At 55.8% G+C, this 18,068-nt stretch overlaps 2 protein-coding genes across 6 annotated transcripts; one reads left to right on the forward strand and one right to left on the reverse strand.

The window, feature by feature from the left end:
- Window positions 1–1,757: 1,757 nt before the first annotated feature.
- LOC100295712 (tubulin alpha-3 chain) lies at window positions 1,758–13,331 on the forward strand. 2 transcript variants are annotated; one of them, XM_024977879.2, is made up of 5 exons: window positions 1,758–1,986; window positions 9,507–9,729; window positions 10,208–10,356; window positions 10,445–11,125; window positions 12,950–13,331. In XM_024977879.2, the coding sequence occupies exons 2-5, from the start codon at window positions 9,609–9,611 to the stop codon at window positions 13,244–13,246; spliced, it is 1,248 nt and encodes a 415-aa protein (XP_024833647.1). In that variant the 5' UTR covers window positions 1,758–1,986; window positions 9,507–9,608; the 3' UTR covers window positions 13,247–13,331. The 2 variants fall into 2 exon arrangements, with proteins under 2 accessions (XP_024833647.1, XP_002694727.1); XM_002694681.6 differs by lacking the exon at window positions 1,758–1,986 and adding an exon at window positions 2,105–2,212.
- A 440-nt stretch (window positions 13,332–13,771) lies between these two features.
- MZT2B (mitotic spindle organizing protein 2B) lies at window positions 13,772–18,066 on the reverse strand. Of its 4 annotated transcripts, XM_005218278.2 has the most exons (4): window positions 17,564–18,066; window positions 17,332–17,480; window positions 16,345–16,524; window positions 13,772–13,986 (listed from the first exon to the last, which is right to left on the reverse strand). In XM_005218278.2, the coding sequence occupies exons 1-4, from the start codon at window positions 17,731–17,733 to the stop codon at window positions 13,829–13,831; spliced, it is 657 nt and encodes a 218-aa protein (XP_005218335.1). In that variant the 5' UTR covers window positions 17,734–18,066; the 3' UTR covers window positions 13,772–13,828. The 4 variants fall into 4 exon arrangements, with proteins under 4 accessions (XP_005218335.1, NP_001092674.1, XP_015331120.1 ...); NM_001099204.2 differs by lacking the exon at window positions 16,345–16,524 and having other exon boundaries at window positions 17,564–18,015; XM_015475634.3 differs by lacking the exon at window positions 13,772–13,986 and having other exon boundaries at window positions 13,993–16,524.
- Between the last annotated feature and the right edge of the window lie 2 nt (window positions 18,067–18,068).

Consider the following 18,068-nt stretch of genomic DNA (forward strand, 5'->3'; position numbering starts at 1 on the left):
TGAATCCATGGTGGTGATGAGTGTGGCTCAAACCCAGATCATTTGGTCTGCCACTGTGAATATTACCCCAGCCTCTGTTGACCTAGCAGTGGTAGGCAGGGTAAGAAATCTGCATTTTTCACCTACTTTAAAAAAATTTTGGCCACCAGGTCTTCGTTGTAGCATGCTGGCTCTTCAGTTGTGGCAAGAGGGCTCAGTAGTGGTCCTGCAGCCTGTGGGATCTTAATTCCCTGACGAGGGATCTAACTTGGATCCCCTGCATTGGAAGGTGGATTCGTAAGCACTGGACCATCAAGTAAGTCCCTCATCTATGCTTTTAACCTTGTTTACTTTTTGTGTGCTCAGCTGCTCAGTCATGTCTGACTCTTTGCTACCCTTTGGATCGTAGACCATGGGGCTCCTCTGTCCATGGGATTTCCCAGGCAAGAATACTGGAATGGGTTGTCATTTCCTTCTCCAGAGCATCTTCCCCACCCAGGGATCAAATCGTCTCCTGCATCTCCTGCATTGGCAGGTGGATTTCTTGCCACTGCAACACCTGGCTTCAGTTCAGTTCAGTTCAGCTGCTCAGTAGTGTCTGACTCTTTGTGACCCCATGAATCGCAGCACGCCAGGCCTCCCTGTCCATCACCAAGTCCCGGAGGTCACTCAAACTCATGTCCATCGAGTCAGTGATGCCATCCAGCCATCTCATCCTCTGTCGTCCCCTTCTCCTCCTGCCCCCAATCCCTCCCAGCATCAGTCTTTTCCAAGGAGTCAACTCTTCACATGAGGTGGCCAAAGTACTGGAGTTTCAGCCTCAGCATCAGTCCTTCCAATGAACACCCAGGACTGATCTCCTTCAGAATGGACTGGTTGGATCTCCTCTCAGACCAAGGGACTCTCAAGAGTCTTCTCCAACACCACAGTTCAAAAGCATCAATTCTTCGGCGCTCAGCTTTCTTCACAGTCCAACTCTCACATCCATACATGACCACTGGAAAAACCATAGCCTTGACTAGACGGACCTTTGTTGGCAAAGTAATGTCTCTGCTTTTGAATATGCTATCTAGGTTGGCCATAACTTTCCTTCCAAGGAGTAAGCATCTTTTAATTTCATGGCTGCAATCAACACCTGGCTTAGTATATAATTTATGTCTATAGATTATTATATATAATTTATATTTACTTATATTTGCTTGACTTAACTCCCTTTTGGACCTGCCTTCTCAAAGGTTTCAGCTCATTTGGGTTGTGCTTAAAAGAGCCGAGAAGGGGCTCTTCTCTTCGGGTAAACACAGATTCTCCCACGGACCAGGAGCAGGAACGGGGGATTTTGGGAGAGTGGTGAACTGAGGGTATCCAGCCCCCCTTCCAGGAACCTGGGAAATCCCATGTGTCCTTCAGCCAAGGTCTGTGTAGTTCTCTGGCCTCCTGCAATGGCCACCTGTGAGGTCTCCTGTCCCACCTCCCCAGTAAAAAATGGCCAAGCTAACCCGCCTCGGCTGCCAGCTGGTATACCCGCCCCCACTGGCAGGTACCCAGGCCCTGGCCTGGCCGCCATCTGCCCTTCTTCACTGCAAGTTTCCAACGTCCCTGTTCCCCTGCCCAGCCCAGCCTCGCCCTCCCACCCACCTGCCCTGCTTTGATCCTTGGGAAACTCGCGATACTTCGAGACCCCTGCGTAAGTCCGGTCCCTGAAAGCGGAAGTGCCCTCCCCAGCTTCGTGGCACCGCCTTCCCGGGGCCTGTCACGTGGTCGGCAGCACGTGCCACCAGCAACAGGCTGCCAACTGAAGAGTGTTTCCACGTGTCTGCCAGGCCCGCAAACCCGCTGCAGGGACCAGCCCTGCTTCTTCTTGCGCCCCGCGCAGCTCCGCAATTTACGGATGAACCACCGAGGCCTCCACCGCCGGCCCGTCTCCGCCCTTCGCGGTGGCTCAGGAGGCACCAGCGCACAGCTTCCCGCCGACGCAGAACAAGCCCTGGTCGTCGCTTCCCGCCCAAAGTGAGGACCAGTGAAAAGCGAGTTTGCCTGCGAGAACTGGCCAATCACCATTGCTGTCCTGGCCGGGGTCGGGGACCCAGAGCGGTCAGAGCCAATGGCCATCCTGTGGCCGGCGGCCGGCGAGCCAATCAGGACACGCAGTGCGGGGAAGCGCTAGGCAGTTGGGCGCGTGGCGTCGGACTGAGAAGAGGTTGAAGAGGCTTGTGGCCCGGGGGTGACCACCATGGTAGGGGCCGGAGGGGCCTAGGGGGCAGGCCTGGGCCCGCTGAGGGGCTGGGGAACAGGACTGGAGGGCGGCGGGGCCGGGGGACGGGCCTGGACCGGCTGAGGGACCAGGGGGACGGGCCTGGACCGGCGGCGGGGCCGGGGGACGGGCCTGGACCGGCGGCGGGGCCTGGGAAACAGGGCTGGAGGGTGGCGGGGCCGGGGGGACGGGCGACGGGGCTGGGGGGCCGGGGGCTAGGCCGGGACGCGCGGCGGGCCGGGTGACAGGCTCTTGTGGCGGTCTGGTGTCTGGAGCGTGCTGGTCCCGGGCGGGCGCGGCTCACTTCGCCAGTGCAGTAAATGGCTCCCAGCCTCGCCGTTCCAGACTCTTCTTTCTCGAAGCAAAAGCCAGGGGTCTGTGCCTGAGCGCTCTTATTGGTCTGTGTGTGAGCTCACGAGGGCACTTACGGAAATAGGCCTTGAGATACTGGGTGACGGAAGACCGGATGTGCTGAAAAGAAGTGGCTCCCTCAATTAGGGTTGTGAGGTGTTTTGTTCATTTAAAGCAAAACCAAGCAAACAGGAATAGACGCTTATATTCCCCTTTTCTCGCGTCTGTTTTTTTCAGTGTTCAAACAGCAGGGGTCCCTCCGTGAGCAAAGACCTGCGTCCTTGTTTACCAGTCGTTGCCTAGTATTCTAGGGGTGGCTGCGTGTCTTGAGCCTGTTTTGAATCGCTGGATGTTGGGTATTTTCCAGTCTTTTACGCGTGGAGTTGCGGGGAGGAATCTGTGCCTGCGGTGTTTCTCACTGGTGTATGTGGGGCCCCAGAAGTGAATGAGACATAGTTTGAGATTCCCTTTCATCACCAACACCTATATGAGAATTCCTGTTTTCCCGCAGCAGGGTTAGGCTTCTGCCTTCGATTTGTTCATTTTTCTGTTCTCAAGTCGTAGGTTTCTAGTTAATTGTTGAATTATTAATGACATTAATAATTTGCACACCAGTGGAAGGCAGCCAGCACCTCTGTCACTGCGTGTCCTAGACCAGTCACCCTTATGTGGAGAGGCTAGAATGAGCCCTGGCAGGGCTTTACCTGGCCCAGTTCACGTCTCTCTTGTTTCCAATTAACTGAGACTGATATCATCCTCCTCTTCTCATCCCTGTGGTAGCTTTCAAACTCTGAAGAAAGTTCATAACTGGATTAATAACTCACACTAGCCTGTGCACTCTCCCTTTGCAACACTTGGTTTTGAGGTTTCTCTTCTTGACTATTGAACACCATAATATCTAGCTGCTCAAAAACATTTATTTCTAGCAGTGAATTATTCCAAGTATAAAGGAAAGGTATTCTCTGTTACCTGATGGGTAAAAGGATGCTTTAGGATTAGGAGTTTGTGCATTAAGGGCTGTTGTTTTTAGCAAAGGCTTTATCTTGAATAAGAAAAATACAATGGTTAACACTTTTAGAAGAGCTATTCAGCCATTGTTTGTTGGTGTAACAGGGTCTTCTCAAGTTGAAATGTCAAGTTCATGGTACTTAGTTTAAACAACAAAATTCGGAAACATGTGGTGAGGGGGAGGTGGTGATGAGTTGGTGTGAATATAACCTGAAATAAATTGCACTGAACTCCGATAAAGCGTCAGCCATTGCAGATACCTCCCCTTTGTGTTAGAAGGGTTTATGTCTCAAGATGAATTTAATGGGAATTACAGCAGCAGAAATTTTTGTAAAATCCTATTTTCTGCGTCCTAGAGGCTCATCACAAAGTTGAGTACCTTCTGGAGAACCTGCCTGGCCTCAGAGGGTAATGTGTTTCTGGTTCAGCATTGCAGTTTGATTGGAATCAGAAAGAACTAGAAAATCAGCTAGGATTTGGGCCCTTTTCTTTCACTTACTAAGGACAAGACCAGAAGCTGAATTTCTAGCCTTCCAGACCTACACTCTTAAGAGCTTAGAGTTTAAAAATGGAATATGATCATGATTGATGGGAAAATAATACCTGTGTTTAACATTTTCTGTCTCATGGCCATTTGGATGGCCATTTTCTCTTCACTCAGCCTTTTTTTTTCCCAACCTCGCTGCACTGCTTTCTAACCAGGGATTGAACCTGTGCCCCCTGCAGGGGAAGCTCGGAGTCCTGACCACTGGCCGGCCAGGATCCCCAGATTCTCTCCTTTTAATGAGCTTCAGTAGTGTGTGTGAGGAATTTGTCCATCCCATCTGTATCAGTTGTGAAATCCTCTTTTTCCTTCCTGATACTGGCAATTAGTCTTGTCTTTTTCTGGATACATTTGGCCAGGGGCTCATCAGTTTGGCTGTTTAGCTCTGACCAGGTGCTGGTTTCATTGACTCTACTCTGGGTTTTTTCCCCCCTCTTTTCTGTTCAGTTTCTTTTCTTATACTGGCTTTTTAATGCCTTTTTTGTTTTGTTTTGGCTTTTTATGTTATATTGCTTCTTATACTTGCTTTTTTGTCTGCACAACTTGGATATTTGCTCTTGTTCTAGTTGATTAAAGTAGAAGCCTGCGTGCGTGTGAAGTTGCTTCAGACATGACTGACTCTGTGTGACCCCATAGACTGTAGCCTATCAGGCTCCTCTGTCCATGAAATTCTCCAGGCAGGAATACTGCAGTGGGTTGCCATGCCCTCCTCTGGGGGATCTTTACAAGCCAGGCATGGAATCTGAGTCTCTTGTGTCTCCTGCTTTGGGCAGGCAAGTTCTTTACCACTAGCACCACCTAGGAAGCCCCAGAAGAGTTTGTAAGGCAGGAAAAATTTTCCTCTCTGGGTTCTTCTGGTTGGTCTAATGATCAGATTGATAGAAGACAGATTGACATGAGAAAATCAAATTTCACTTTATATATATGGAAGTTCTGTCAGTATAGGATCTGAGAAGTGACAAAAGCAGACTCTTTATATATCTTTTTAGACAAAGAATCAGTTATTTATAAAGATTTGAAGAAAGAAAGGGGTTTTTGCTGGGGGTCGCAAGATAATGAAGCAGTAACAGTGTTTGCTTCTGCAGCTTTCTCAGCCTTACCTCCTGTCTCCAGGGACCACAGCGCCCTCTGTCCTCCCAACAGGAGCTTTTCACCTGCTTTCAGGGGACAAAGGAGGATCAGAGTTTGCTTCTTCCACCGTCTGGTCCTCAAGGAATGTTAATTAGAAGTAATTAGTATGCCACCAGCATATTTTGGGGTGGCCTGCCCTGAGCTCCATCAGGTTTTTTCTGGTTTAAATATTTATTCATCTGACTGCACTGGCCTTAGTTGTGCACTTGGGGTCTTTAGTTGGGGCATGGGGGATCTAGTGCCTTGACCAGGGACTGAGCCTGGGACCCCTGCTTTTGCAGGGCGGAGGAGTAGCCACTGGGCCACCAGGAAGATCCCTCCATCAGATTTTACAGACACACACACACACACACACACACACTCTTCCCTGGTGCTCAGTGGTAAAGAATCTGCCTGCCAGTGCAGGAGGTGCAGAAGACGTGGGTTCAATTCCTGGGTTGGGAAGATCCCCTGGAGAAGGGAATGGCAGCCCGTTCCAGTATTCTTGCCTGGAGAATCCCATGGACAGAAGAGCCTGGCGGGCTGCAGTCCATGGGGTTGCAGAGTTGGACACAGCTGAGCACGTGCGTGCGTGCACACACACGTGCAACACGCACACGTACGCGCGCTGCTCCAGGCGCTGCCCACAGTGTTGTACGTCTTGTTTTCATTTTTATTCTTTTCAGAATACTTTCTCATTTTCCTTGTTATCCATTCCCAAATACTTGGGGATTTCGCAGACATCTTTGTGTTACTTGATTTGTAATTTAATACTAGTTTCAGAAAATATATTTTGTATTATTTGAATTTTTAAAAATTAAAACCTTTATTAAGAAGTGCTTGGGGACTTCCTTGGCAGTCCATTAGTTAGGACTCCGTGCTTCCAATGCAGGAGGCATGAACTCGATCCCTGGTTAGGGAACTAAGACCCCACGTGCCACCGGCACGGCCAGAAAGGTGCTTGCAGTTTGTTCAGCTTTTGAAAATACCAAGTTGCAAGCTTTTTAACACATACTGATTTAGCTGCTTCAGGTCTCAGGTGCAGTGTGAGTGATCTTTGATCTTCACTGGGGCTTGTGGGATCTTTTTTTCTTTTTAGTTTGGCATGCAAGATCTTTGCAAGTATGTAATTTGACAAGGTTTAATATCAATATTGGAGAAGGCAATGGCACCCCACTCCAGTACTCTTGCCTGGAAAATCCCATGGACGGAGGAGCCTGGTAGGCTGCAGTCCATGGGGTCGCTAAGAGTCTGACACGACTGAGCGACTTCACTTTCACTCTTCACTTTCATGCATTGGAGAAGGAAATGGCAACCCACTCCGTGTTCTCGTCTGGAGAATCCCAGGGACGGGGGAGCCTGGTGGGCTGCCGTCTATGGGGTCGCACAGAGTCGTACACGACTGAAGCGACTTAGCAGCAGCAATATCAATATTAACATGTTGATCACCCATGCAACCATCACCTCAATCAAGATAATGAACATATCCATCACCCCCAGGTTACCTGGTGAAGAAGAAGTGAAGTCGCTCAGTCGTGTCCATGGACTGTAGCTCGCCAGGCTCCTCTGTCCATGGGATTTTCCAGGCAAAAAATAGTGGACTGGGTTGCTGTGCCCTCCTCCAGGGGATCTTCCCAACCCAGGGATCAAACCTGGGTCTCCTCATTGCATGCAGACTCCTTGCCCTCTGAGCCACCAGGGAAGTTACCTGGTGCCCTCTGTGAATCCTCACTTCAGCCTCACCCCCTCTGCCTCCCCTGCTTAACCACGTCTCTGTGTTTCCTAGGATTTTATATAACGATTTTTGGTTTGTTGAGTCAATTTGTTATTGCTGTTTGGATTCTTTCACTCATTATTATGAGATTTACCCATGTTGTTGCAACACAGTTCCTTTTTATTGCTGAGTATTTCTTTTTTGTGTGTATGTAAAATACAACAGCAGTTACCATTTTTACCATTTTAACTGTTAAGGACATTCACCTGTGGTATAACCACTATTTCCAGAACTGTTTCATCATTTCAGATCTTCTTAGTGTATAATCTGCTGGGAGTTTTTTGTTGTTCAATTTTTTATATAGTCGTTGAAGGTTACTCTCCATTTATAGTTACTAAAATATGTAGAGTCTGTTATTAATCACACCCAGTGTGTTTTTCATTTCAGACTCTTTTTCATAATTGGCGATTTGATTTAGGTCGTTTTTTATATATCAAATGTGTTTCTCCGTATTATGCTCATTTTTCCTGTACCTTCCTGAGGCATATAATTCTAATTCTGTAATTAATCTACTAATCATCTGTCATTTCTGGGCCTTTTTTTAAGTTTTTATTTTGTTTTGGGGTATACCTGATTTACAGCCTTGTGCTAGTGTAGGTGGACAGCAGAGGGACTCAGCCATACACGTACATGTCTCCATTCAGCCTCAGACTCCCCTCCCTTCAGGCTGCCGAGGAACACTGAGCAGAGTTCTCTCTGCTGTGCAGTAGTTCCTTGTTGCTGCTGAGTCGCTTCAGTCGTGTATGACTCTGTGCGACCCCATAGACGGCAGCCCACCAGGCTCCCCGTCCCTGGGATTCTCCAGGCAAGAACACTGGAGTGGGCTGCCATTGCCGTCTCCAGTGCATGAGAGAGAAAAGTGAAAGTGAAGTCGCTCAGTCGTGTCAGACTCTTAGCGGCCCCATGGACTGCAGCCTACCAGGCTCCTCCATCCATGGGATTTTCCAGGCAAGAGTGCTGGAGTGGGGTGCCATTGCCTTCTCCGAAGCTTTCTGCTGGGATGCTGTAAATATACCTGGGAAGAGTTTGAGCCTTCTGTGTCCTGCTCTTAAGCTTTCTTGGGTGGGTTCAGGGCAGTCTTGAGGGTTGGCCTCACTTGGCCCCACTGCTGAGGACCACCCCCCCCTCCCCGAGCTCTCTGCCTCAGGACGTCTTCCTGCCACAGCAGGCATGGGCTCAGCTACTCCCTCCCTGTGCTGAGCAGCCACAGTGAGGACCTTGGGCCTCCCTGCTGCCCTGGGCCCCCTTGGTGCAGCTGTCTCTTTTCCAGCACCAGACTTTCCAGCTGCCTTGGCCTCTCAACACAGGACTCCCCTACTCAACCCTGGGCGATCCCGGGGCTTTGCTTGGGTCTCCTCTCTCAGCTGCAGCCTGGATGTGCTGGGACCTCTGCCGGGCTTGCCTTGTTCCCTGCTCAGCGGACTCACTCACTGTTCTGTGCTGCCTGTTGTCTGATGACTGAGAAGTGTTATTTCATACACTGTGTCTGATTTTTTGAGCCATTGCTTACCTCAGGTTGGTAAATCCAGCCTTGGGTGGAAACAGAATGGCTTGATGCTAATTTTGTGTAGGTTTTTACTGCTTTTTATTGAGTGTTGGGAAGACGTTTATAATGACTGTATTCCTGTTCACAGTTCAGGTCTGTCTCCATGCTGGCTAGGCAGGTGCTCAGACAGAAAATGACTTCCTCCTTTTGCATTCCAGTCCCGTGATGAAAAGGACATCTTTTTTGGGTGTTAGTTCTAGAGGTCTTGTAGGTCTTCATAGAACCATTCAACTTCAGCTTCTCCGGCATTAGTGATTAAGGCATACACTGGGATTACCGGGATATTGAATGGTTTGCCTTGGAAACGAACAGAGATCATCCTGTCATTTTTGAGATTGCATCCAGGTACTGCATTTCAGAATCTTTTGTTGACTATGAGGGCTGCTCCATTTCTTCTAAGGGATTTTTCCCCACAGTAGTAGATACAATAGTCATCTGAATTAAACTTGCCCATTCCCATTCATTTTAGTTCACTGATTCCTAAAATGTTGATGTTCACTCTTGCTAATCCTGTTTGGACCACTTCCAATTCGCCTTGACTCATGGGCCTGACACTCCAGGTTCCTCTGCCTTGTTGTTCTCACATCATCAGACTTTCCTTTCACCACTGACATGTCCACAACTGGGCGTTGTTTTCGCTTTGGCTCAGCCTTTTCATTCCCTCTGGAACTATTTCTCTGCTCTTCTTCAGTAGCATGTTGGGCTCCTATTGACCTGGGAAGTTTGTGGGACAAAGTCCGACAAGACCCTAAGACATTAGATACTATTATCTAATATAGTATTTATATTAGATACTAAATATAGATACTAATATCTTTTGGTTTGTATATTAGATACAAACCAAAAGATAGTAGAACTATTAATTTAAGAAGTCAGGTACATCTGCATGCTGTGCAGAGACCACGGCCGTGTCGCCAGGCCTCACTCGTTGCTCTGCTTCCAGCGCGAGTGCATCTCCATCCACGTGGGGCAGGCGGGCGTCCAGATCGGCAACGCCTGCTGGGAGCTGTACTGCCTGGAGCATGGCATTCAGCCCGACGGCCAGATGCCCAGCGACAAGACCATCGGCGGCGGGGATGACTCCTTCAACACGTTCTTCAGCGAGACGGGGGCCGGCAAGCACGTGCCCAGGGCCGTGTTCGTGGACCTGGAGCCCACCGTGGTCGGTAGGTCCCCTCCCACTTGGCAAGGGAAGCCCAGAACCTTCGCCGGGTGCCTCCCGGTCAGAAGCCCGAGGTAGTTTCCGAGGAGAGGGGCCACCCAGGAGATAACAGACAGGCACCCCGGAGCCCGGGAGACCCAGGCCACAGGGGGTGCCCGGGGCAGTCAGGCTGGCATCCGTCCAGAGTGGCAGGACCGTCCCAGTGATGCCTGGGGTGGAGCGGCGGGTGTGGGCGAGAGGTGCCCACAGAGCCGCCAGGGCACTCCCGTCCTTTGGGAACCCACCACGCTGAGACTTCTTCTGGGTCGATGGGCCCCCGGAGCCGAAAATGGCAGGTGGGGCGTATCTGTCTTGGAGACTCTCCCGGGAGACCTGACCGCAGGCCGGGGAGGAACGGTGCGGGCCTGCAGACGGGCGGGTCCCGGAGCCGGCCACGGGGGCGGGACCGGCGTCCTCCAAGCCCGGCCGCTGTCCCCCCGCAGACGAGGTGCGCACGGGGACCTACAGGCAGCTCTTCCACCCGGAGCAGCTGATCACCGGGAAGGAAGACGCGGCCAACAACTATGCCCGTGGCCACTACACCATCGGCAAGGAGATCGTCGACCTGGTCCTGGACCGCATCCGCAAACTGGTGCGGGGGCCCGGGGGCTCCCGGCAGGGAGGGCAGGCCCGGCTCTCGGCGGCGCGTGCGGCCCGGCTCACGCCTCTCCCTCCCGCAGGCGGACCTGTGCACGGGGCTGCAGGGCTTCCTCATCTTCCACAGCTTCGGGGGCGGCACCGGCTCGGGCTTCGCGTCGCTGCTCATGGAGCGGCTCTCGGTGGACTACGGCAAGAAGTCCAAGCTGGAGTTCGCCATCTACCCGGCGCCCCAGGTCTCCACGGCCGTGGTGGAGCCCTACAACTCCATCCTGACCACGCACACGACCCTGGAGCACTCGGACTGCGCCTTCATGGTGGACAACGAGGCCATCTACGACATCTGCCGGCGCAACCTGGACATCGAGCGGCCCACGTACACCAACCTCAACCGGCTCATCGGGCAGATCGTGTCCTCCATCACGGCCTCCCTGCGCTTCGACGGCGCCCTCAACGTGGACCTGACCGAGTTCCAGACCAACCTGGTACCCTACCCCCGCATCCACTTCCCCCTGGCCACGTACGCCCCGGTCATCTCGGCCGAGAAGGCCTACCACGAGCAGCTGTCCGTGGCCGAGATCACCAACGCCTGCTTCGAGCCGGCCAACCAGATGGTCAAGTGTGACCCTCGCCACGGCAAGTACATGGCCTGCTGCATGCTGTACCGGGGGGACGTGGTCCCCAAAGACGTCAACGCGGCCATCGCCACCATCAAGACCAAGCGCACCATCCAGTTTGTGGACTGGTGCCCGACCGGGTTCAAGGTAGGCTGGGCGGGGGCGTGTGCGCAGCTTTCTGCCCGTGGCCGGCCCCGGGGCAGGGTGCTGACCCGCGCGGAGGGTCCCCTGTTCCAGGGCAGCTGGGCTGTAGGGACAGCAAGGTTAGTAATCAGTGTGCTGGACGCCTCGATCCCGACCCATACTTGATGTACCTTTACTTCTCACAACCAATCCATAATGCTCATGGGCTAACATTACTAACATCTTACACTTCAGAGACAGAGGCTGAGACAGCTTTTAGAACCTAACGGCCTCAGGGGCAGCGACAGGAGGAGGGAGCTTTCAGAGACCCTGACCGCAGGCCTGCCTGTCCTCACTTTTCCCCGCTGCTTGCCCAAGAACCTGGTCAGAGTCTGGGGGATCATCTGTGATAGAAACAATGGGTTTCGATTCCGCATTACTTCAGTGACGAGCTGTCACTGAATCTTAGGCAGCGTTTGTTTCTGTACAGAGGATCTTCCATTCATTGTGCAGTATTTTCTGTGGGGCCAAGGGTGGCTCACTGCTGTTTCTCCAAGCCCGACTTGGAGTGCCGCCTCCCATACAAAACCACACTAATTCAGTGGCTCTTCCAACTGTGCTTAGTGTCACAGTGAAACGTCTGCCCAGAGAAGAGCATCCTGAATTTGAAGCCAAGTCCCAGAATGTCCCACTTTAGACCCCTGATCACCAGGCTAAGCGCCTGGCCACGCCTGGGCTTGTTAACCCTGCGCCCTCTTCCTCGTTGAGTCCTTTTTCCCAAGCGATCTGGGTTAGATAAAGTGCTGGATCCCGCGTCTGAGCCCTGAGGGGTCCCTTCAGTGTCTGGGAGTTGCCATCTCCAGGGCCTTTGTAGATTGAAAACGAGGACAAGTAGCAGCGATGTGTGGGTCTTCGTTTTCCCATTTTAAATGTCAGAGCTTGCCTCTGACCACACCCACGTTGTTGCACCCACCTGGCCTCTGTGAGCCCCACTTCAAGACACCTTGACGCGGACCATCTGAGGGTGTACAACTCACACATGTAAAGTGACTCTCAGGGATAAAGTGTATGTGACGGGTTTCACCAATCTGGAAATATCCACGAAGTTACACCTTCCATAGATGTTTGCAGGTCTCTGAGGTTAGGTTATAGGTTGGGGTTGAAAGCTTTTTTTTTTTTCCCCCGCCATGTCACCCGGCAGGGGGGATCTTAGTCCCTGGGCCAGATATCAGCCCTTGGCCCCCTGCAGTAAACCGCAGCATCTGGACCACCAGGGAGGTCTTTTCTTCTTCCATTCTTCTTGGTTTGAGGAAGTTTCCTTTCAGTGCCCTTACTTTGACCTTTAGAAGGCAAGGCTGCCACCCAAGGCATTCTCAGCTGGGCAGCACTCTGTGGGGTGCCTGGCACTGTGCCCAGGCTTCCCGTCCTGGCTGAGTCTGAGCCAGAGGAGAGGCCAGTCTGGGGAGGTACAGGAGGTCACACTGCTGTCCCCACGAAAGAAAGTTCACCCCTGACGGTGTTGAATCCTCACTTGTCAGTCTGAGTGTGACTTCATATGTTAACAACCGTTTGCTCAGGGGTGCACCATTTTTGTGGACTCTTTTTCCATGTTTGTATTAGGTTTTCTCATTATAAAAGTGTGTATGTGGCAAGATGTTTTAGTCATGCAGAAGACTGAAAAGCAAGTGAAAGTGTAGGGTATTAAACTGTGGCAGATACTGCCGAAAAAGACAGTACCCGTTCGTACAGGGCATCATGTAAAGTGGGTCCACGGCCCCCATTTTTAAAAACAAGCTTCCGTTTCCGAGGCCACACTCCCCACTTGACCATGTTGTCCTTCTCCGGCAGGTGGGCATCAACTACCAGCCCCCCACGGTGGTCCCGGGGGGAGACCTGGCCAAGGTGCAGCGGGCCGTGTGCATGCTGAGCAACACCACGGCCATCGCCGAGGCCTGGGCCCGCCTGGACCACAAGTTCGACCTCATGTACGCCAAGCGCGCCTTCGTGCACTGGTACGTGGGGGAGGGCATGGAGGAGGGCGAGTTCTCGGAGGCCCGGGAAGACCTGGCGGCGCTGGAGAAGGATTACGAGGAGGTGGGCGTGGACTCGGTGGAGGCGGAGGCCGAGGAAGGGGAGGAGTACTGAAGGGGCGCGGCCGCACTCCCGCACCCGGCCCCCCGACGGCCTGTCAGAGACGTGCTTCCCTATTAAAGTTTCTCAGTTAAACCTGTGTCTGGGACAAGCTCATCTGTCTGCAGGAGTGTGGAGGAATCCCTGCTGGTTTTTCAGTTGAATTTGCCATTTCCCAGGTTTCTGTGTTGGGACAGGCGGCCTAAGGCATAAGGGCGTAGAGGTGGAGTGTGGAAACCCGGGTCTGGACCTGTGGGTGACGTGGCCGCTCAGGACCCCGGGAGGCAGGGTCTTACCCGCTTCTCTGGTGTGCGTGACCACGGAGGGTTAGCAGCCGTCGCTCACCGCGCTCCTGTGCTCACAGCACTGCTGCCCTTGGTGCCGAGGAGGGCCTCGGTGACAGTGCGAGAGGCCCGCAAGACGCGCGCTCCTTGCTGGCTCCAAAGAGGCCCAGGAGGCGGGTAGCGAAGACGGCACCCAGAGCCACGTCTAAACGCTTGTGCCTGAACTCGGCTGACAGAACACGCCTGGAGTGGACCCTTGGGTTTCAGCGGTTTATTAGCCACAGGGACAGAGAGCCGCCTGCCCGGGGGGCGCTCAGGTGCCGCTCCTCGGGGGGCTTCTCCCTGGCCCGCCCCCCTTGGGCAGCCTGGAGGCGCTGGGCTGGCGGGGCATCCTCTGGCCTGGTCCGTCCCGGCCGCCGCGTTCTGCCAGCGCCGGGCCTCCGCCCAGGGCACCACCACCTTTGTTTCTCCCTAGGGACGCAGAGCACAGGCGTCAGCAGCCAGGCAGAGGCCCGGGGGCAGCGCAGGCAAGCTCGGTGCGTTGGCCCTGCGACCGGCTCCCAGCAGCCCACTGATGCGGGAAGCACGTCAGGCCAGCTTCTGGACCTGGTCCTGGAAGTGCTTCCTCTCGGTGGGCTCCCTCTCCCCTCTGTGTTCCACAGACATCCAGGACCACTGGCCCCGAGACTGGACTCCCCTGAGGCTCCACAGGGCAGCCACGCTCAGCTGCAGAGCGCAGCTCCAACCACTTCCCCCTGGCCATCGGCTGGCAAGGTCTGCAGCTGTGGCTGGGCTGCGCTGGTTCTGGCAATGGCATCAGCTTACAGGACCCGGGGGAGCCGGCATGCCTGGCCCGGCCTGCCCCGCTGACGCACCTCAGCCCGGGTTCTCCCCTGGCCGCGGCTGCCTGCCCCCTGCGGGAACCCGGGCTCCACGCTGGTTCCTAGCCCCGCAGCCTGCAGTGGGGAGTGGGGGCCTGCGCCATGGACGGCACCAGATCTGATCCTGACACCGGCACGCCTGCAGAGACAGGGCCGCCCTTCCCGGGGTCTCTGGAAGTTCTCCATCAAACAACAGTAGGTCTGAGCCACCTGGCACAGGGCTGGGGGGCGTTTGCAGTGGCCCCAACTTGGAAGCCTGATAGCTGGTCTCCCCATGTGAACTCAATTCGAATAAGGTGTAGGCACGGTCACCCAGCGCTGAGCGGAAGCAGACTGGAGCATGTGGTGGGGTGACGCGGGGCCAGCTCTGCCCAGGGGCCACCAAAATGAGCCAAGAGGGCTGTTCCCGCCCTTCTTCCCAGTACAGACGCCAGCCTTCTGGTCCTGTTTGTGCATGGCCCCCACCCCACAGGGTCACCCAGTTGGAGAAGCCACGCTTCCCCACCTGGCCTGGGCCAGGCCGAGTCAGGTCTGGGAGCCTGTGGCTTCACCCTGGGGCCTGAGCGCCGCTGAAGGGGGTGCAGGGGCAGCTCCCGGAGCAACAGGTGGGCCGCCATGCGGGCCTCATTCTGCAGCTCTGCTTCCGGGGCCTGCAGACGTGCGCTTCCTGACCCCCACCGAGGAGGACCAGGGCCCCGGATACTCAAGGATGAGAGGAAAGTAAGGGACTCAAAGTGACATTCACCTTTAAACCTAGTGAGGCTGATGAACCCGGAAATAAGAAACCGATGCCACCCTTAAGTCATCAGAGGTGTCAGGAAAACCACCTCAGGACGGAAGCGGGCCCTTCATCCAGCTCAGGGTGGTTCTCAGCACCTAAAGGAGCCGCACAGCCCTGGGGCTCGTGGGGGGACCCACTCAGGCCTCGAGTCCGCTGGACCCAGCAAGGCACGTCTGGGAGCTCAGAGCTCGTCACGCCTGCTCAGCTTCCTCTGATGTGGCCATTAGGTCAGATGGAACAGACTTAAAAGAGGATTGAGGCTGAGCCAAGGGTAAAGCCCAGTTCCTGTAGGGCCCTCTTAAGGGTCAAGACAGACAACGGTTTATTGTCGTTGCTCGGTCACTAAGTTGTGACCCCACGGACCCCGCCAGGCCTCCCTGTCCTTCACCGTCTTGGGGTTTGCTCAGGCTTGTGTCTATGGAGTCGGCGATGCCAGTGAACCACGTCATCCTCACTGAACGAATCACTGCCGGCTCACTCCCCTAATGAAGCGAACCCCCCAAACAGCGGCCCATTGCATCGTGACTTGGGGGTCCCTGAAGCTGGGGAGCCCCTAACCCCCGCTACGGGCTCTGCCGCAGTGCTGAGTGGAAACTAAAACCAGGAAAGCCCAGAGCTTTCTCCTGGGTGGTGAGAGCGCCCCTTGTGGAGTCGGCCAGCTGCCGAGGCCAGGTATCAGTGACAGGCTGCGGGATGAGGTGGGGAGACCACTGCAGCCCCACCACCTGCTGCACAGGCTGGCGGGGCCTGGTGGCCGGGACCAGCGGGCGGCGGGGGCGTGGGGCGCACCCAGCAGGGGCTTGACCAGTGCTGCAGACCAGCCACTGAACGCCCAACGCACAACGCAGGCTGCACACGTGCCCCTTAACCCTCGACCCACACCTCTGGGTAACGGTCCCCGCGCGGATGTGCCCGGCAGGCCGGGTGCAGCTGGAGAAGAGCGCATCTGCCCCGCTGTGCTCTTGGCACTGAGCGAGGGCCGGAGTCGCCACATCCCCGGCTCGGGAACCAGGCAAGGGGGACCCCAGGGACTGATGCTCCAGACAGCCAGTTCAGGGGCTGACAGCCCCACACGCGCCCCTGCAGCCCAGAGCTGCTCTTTCTGGAGGCTATGGTGGTTTCTGTGGAAACAGTACCAACCCCCCGAAATAAACCAATAAACGCAACCTGCAAAAGGAGAGAACAGGCAGCAAGAGAACCGGAGGGAACCGGGGGGCCCCGGAGAGAGAGGCGAGTGCGCGGCAGCTGGGCCGTGGAGCAGAACCGGAGAGGCCGCAGGCTGCGGGGCGCAGGAAAAGGAGGGCCTCGCAGGGGGGCTATGGCTCCGGGCAGAGAGAAAGGAGGCCTCTGGAGGTCAGAGAGAGACAAAGAGAGCAGACAGGGAGCATCAGTGGGGAGGCCTGCACCGCAGCGCCCAGGAGGGGGCCTCTCAGGACAGGGACATGGGCGCCCAGGGCCCTGGCGCTCCCAACCAGGGGCCCAGCTGCTCTCTGCCCCGAAAGCCCCTTCTCAGAAAGTTTCTGGCCAAGGAGCCGGCCCGGAGATTCAGCTGCATCTCAAGTGTGCCTGGAATATGGAGGAGAAGGGACACGCCAAATGGATTAGAGCTCCACTGTGACAACCTGGTCACCAGCCCCTGCTCATCCCAGCCACAACCTCCAGACTGAGCAGCACCCCAGGCCCTCTGCATCCTACCAGCCAGGAGCTGCCCACAGAGGGAAGCTTCACTGTCCAGACTCAGCAGGACCTGGGCCGGGTAGGGGGCCAACAAGCAAGCACAGGAAAGCCTTTGCCCGCCCTGCTCCCTGAGGACTTCAGTACAGGCCACAGCCGCAGGGAGGAAGGATCCAAAGCCGCCTGTTCCCAGCTTCGTGGGGAAAAGCCCTGAGTGCAGAGCTGGGGAGAAACGGGTCGCAGAGTCCCAGTGAGGTCTAGCCGGCTTTGGGCCTCCCACCCTGCACCCTCCCTATGTGGACGGGCACGCTCCAGGGTGGTAGATGGCAAAGTCCAAGCTGGGGATTGGAGCCCAAGGGGCCAGCCATCGGATGTGCCCACCGAGTTCTGGGTCAAGAACAACAGAAAGGTCTGGCCACTAGGGACCAAACGCGCCCAGTGCCAGGAGATGCCCACCCGCCGCCCTGGCCCGGCTCTGACCTCGGGTCTCAGGCACGCTGGGCGTGGGCAGGGGCGCGGCCGTGGGATCCTGGGAGTCGCTCGCCACCCTCTGCCCAGCGCACATGGACTTGAGCATCTGGAAGACGGCGAGGGGCGCCACGTTCAGCTTCAGCAGGTCCACCAGGATCCTGGCGAGAACACACGCGGCGGCAGTGAGCCCTCCTCGCCCGGGCCGGCCGCCCCGGAGGACCCGGCTCCCCCGGGCGCTCACTTGAACACGTCGGGGTCCATGGCGCCGCCCGCAGCCTGCGCCAGCTCGAACAGCTCCATCTCCTCGGCGCTCAGCACCTTCTTCCGCCGCAGCGCCAGCTTCTGCAGGGCCGCCTCCAGCCCCGGGGGCGCCCCCGGCCCAGGGCCCGGCCCCGCGCCCGCGGCCGCCATCTGAGGAACCGTGGAGGTGCGCGCCGCCCGGTCCCCGCCGCGCCCCCTACCGGCCCCGCCGTCCGGTGCTCGGGTCCGGGCGGCGGCGGATGTGCGGGGCACCCGCGCCTTAGCGACTGGGCTCCCGCGCGCGCTCCGCAGGAAGCCCGCACGCAGAGCTCCGCGGTCGCCCAATAAATGCCCGCCAGGCCCGGCGCGCGGCTGTTGCGCCTGGTAGGGGCGCGCCTCTAGGCCCTAACCTTAACGCGAGGCCGCTTCTCTTGCGCACGCGCGGCCCTTGCCGCCAGGTCCCCGCAGCACGCGCGCGCGCGCGTTCCGAGGCGGGCTTCCCATAA

The sequence above is a fragment of the Bos taurus genome, chromosome 17 (genome assembly GCF_002263795.3).
Source record: "Bos taurus isolate L1 Dominette 01449 registration number 42190680 breed Hereford chromosome 17, ARS-UCD2.0, whole genome shotgun sequence".
Taxonomy (NCBI): Eukaryota; Metazoa; Chordata; class Mammalia; order Artiodactyla; family Bovidae; genus Bos; species Bos taurus.

What these genes read in the sequence shown, in the direction of transcription:
- MZT2B (XM_015475634.3), bottom strand. Translation starts at nt 17,733, where the DNA reads ATGGCGGCCGCGGGCGCGGGGCCGGGCCCTGGGCCGGGGGCGCCCCCG. An exon ending in ATGGACCCCGACGTGTTCAA is followed by an intron (nt 17,481 to 17,563) that starts GTGAGCGCCCGG and finishes TGTTCTCGCCAG; the next exon opens with GATCCTGGTGGACCTGCTGA. An exon ending in CAGCGTGCCTGAGACCCGAG is followed by an intron (nt 16,525 to 17,331) that starts GTCAGAGCCGGG and finishes TCTGACCTCCAG; the next exon opens with AGGCCTCCTTTCTCTCTGCC.
- LOC100295712 (XM_002694681.6), top strand. An exon ending in CCTGGAGCCCACCGTGGTCG is followed by an intron (nt 9,730 to 10,207) that starts GTAGGTCCCCTC and finishes GTCCCCCCGCAG; the next exon opens with ACGAGGTGCGCACGGGGACC. An exon ending in TGGACCGCATCCGCAAACTG is followed by an intron (nt 10,357 to 10,444) that starts GTGCGGGGGCCC and finishes TCCCTCCCGCAG; the next exon opens with GCGGACCTGTGCACGGGGCT.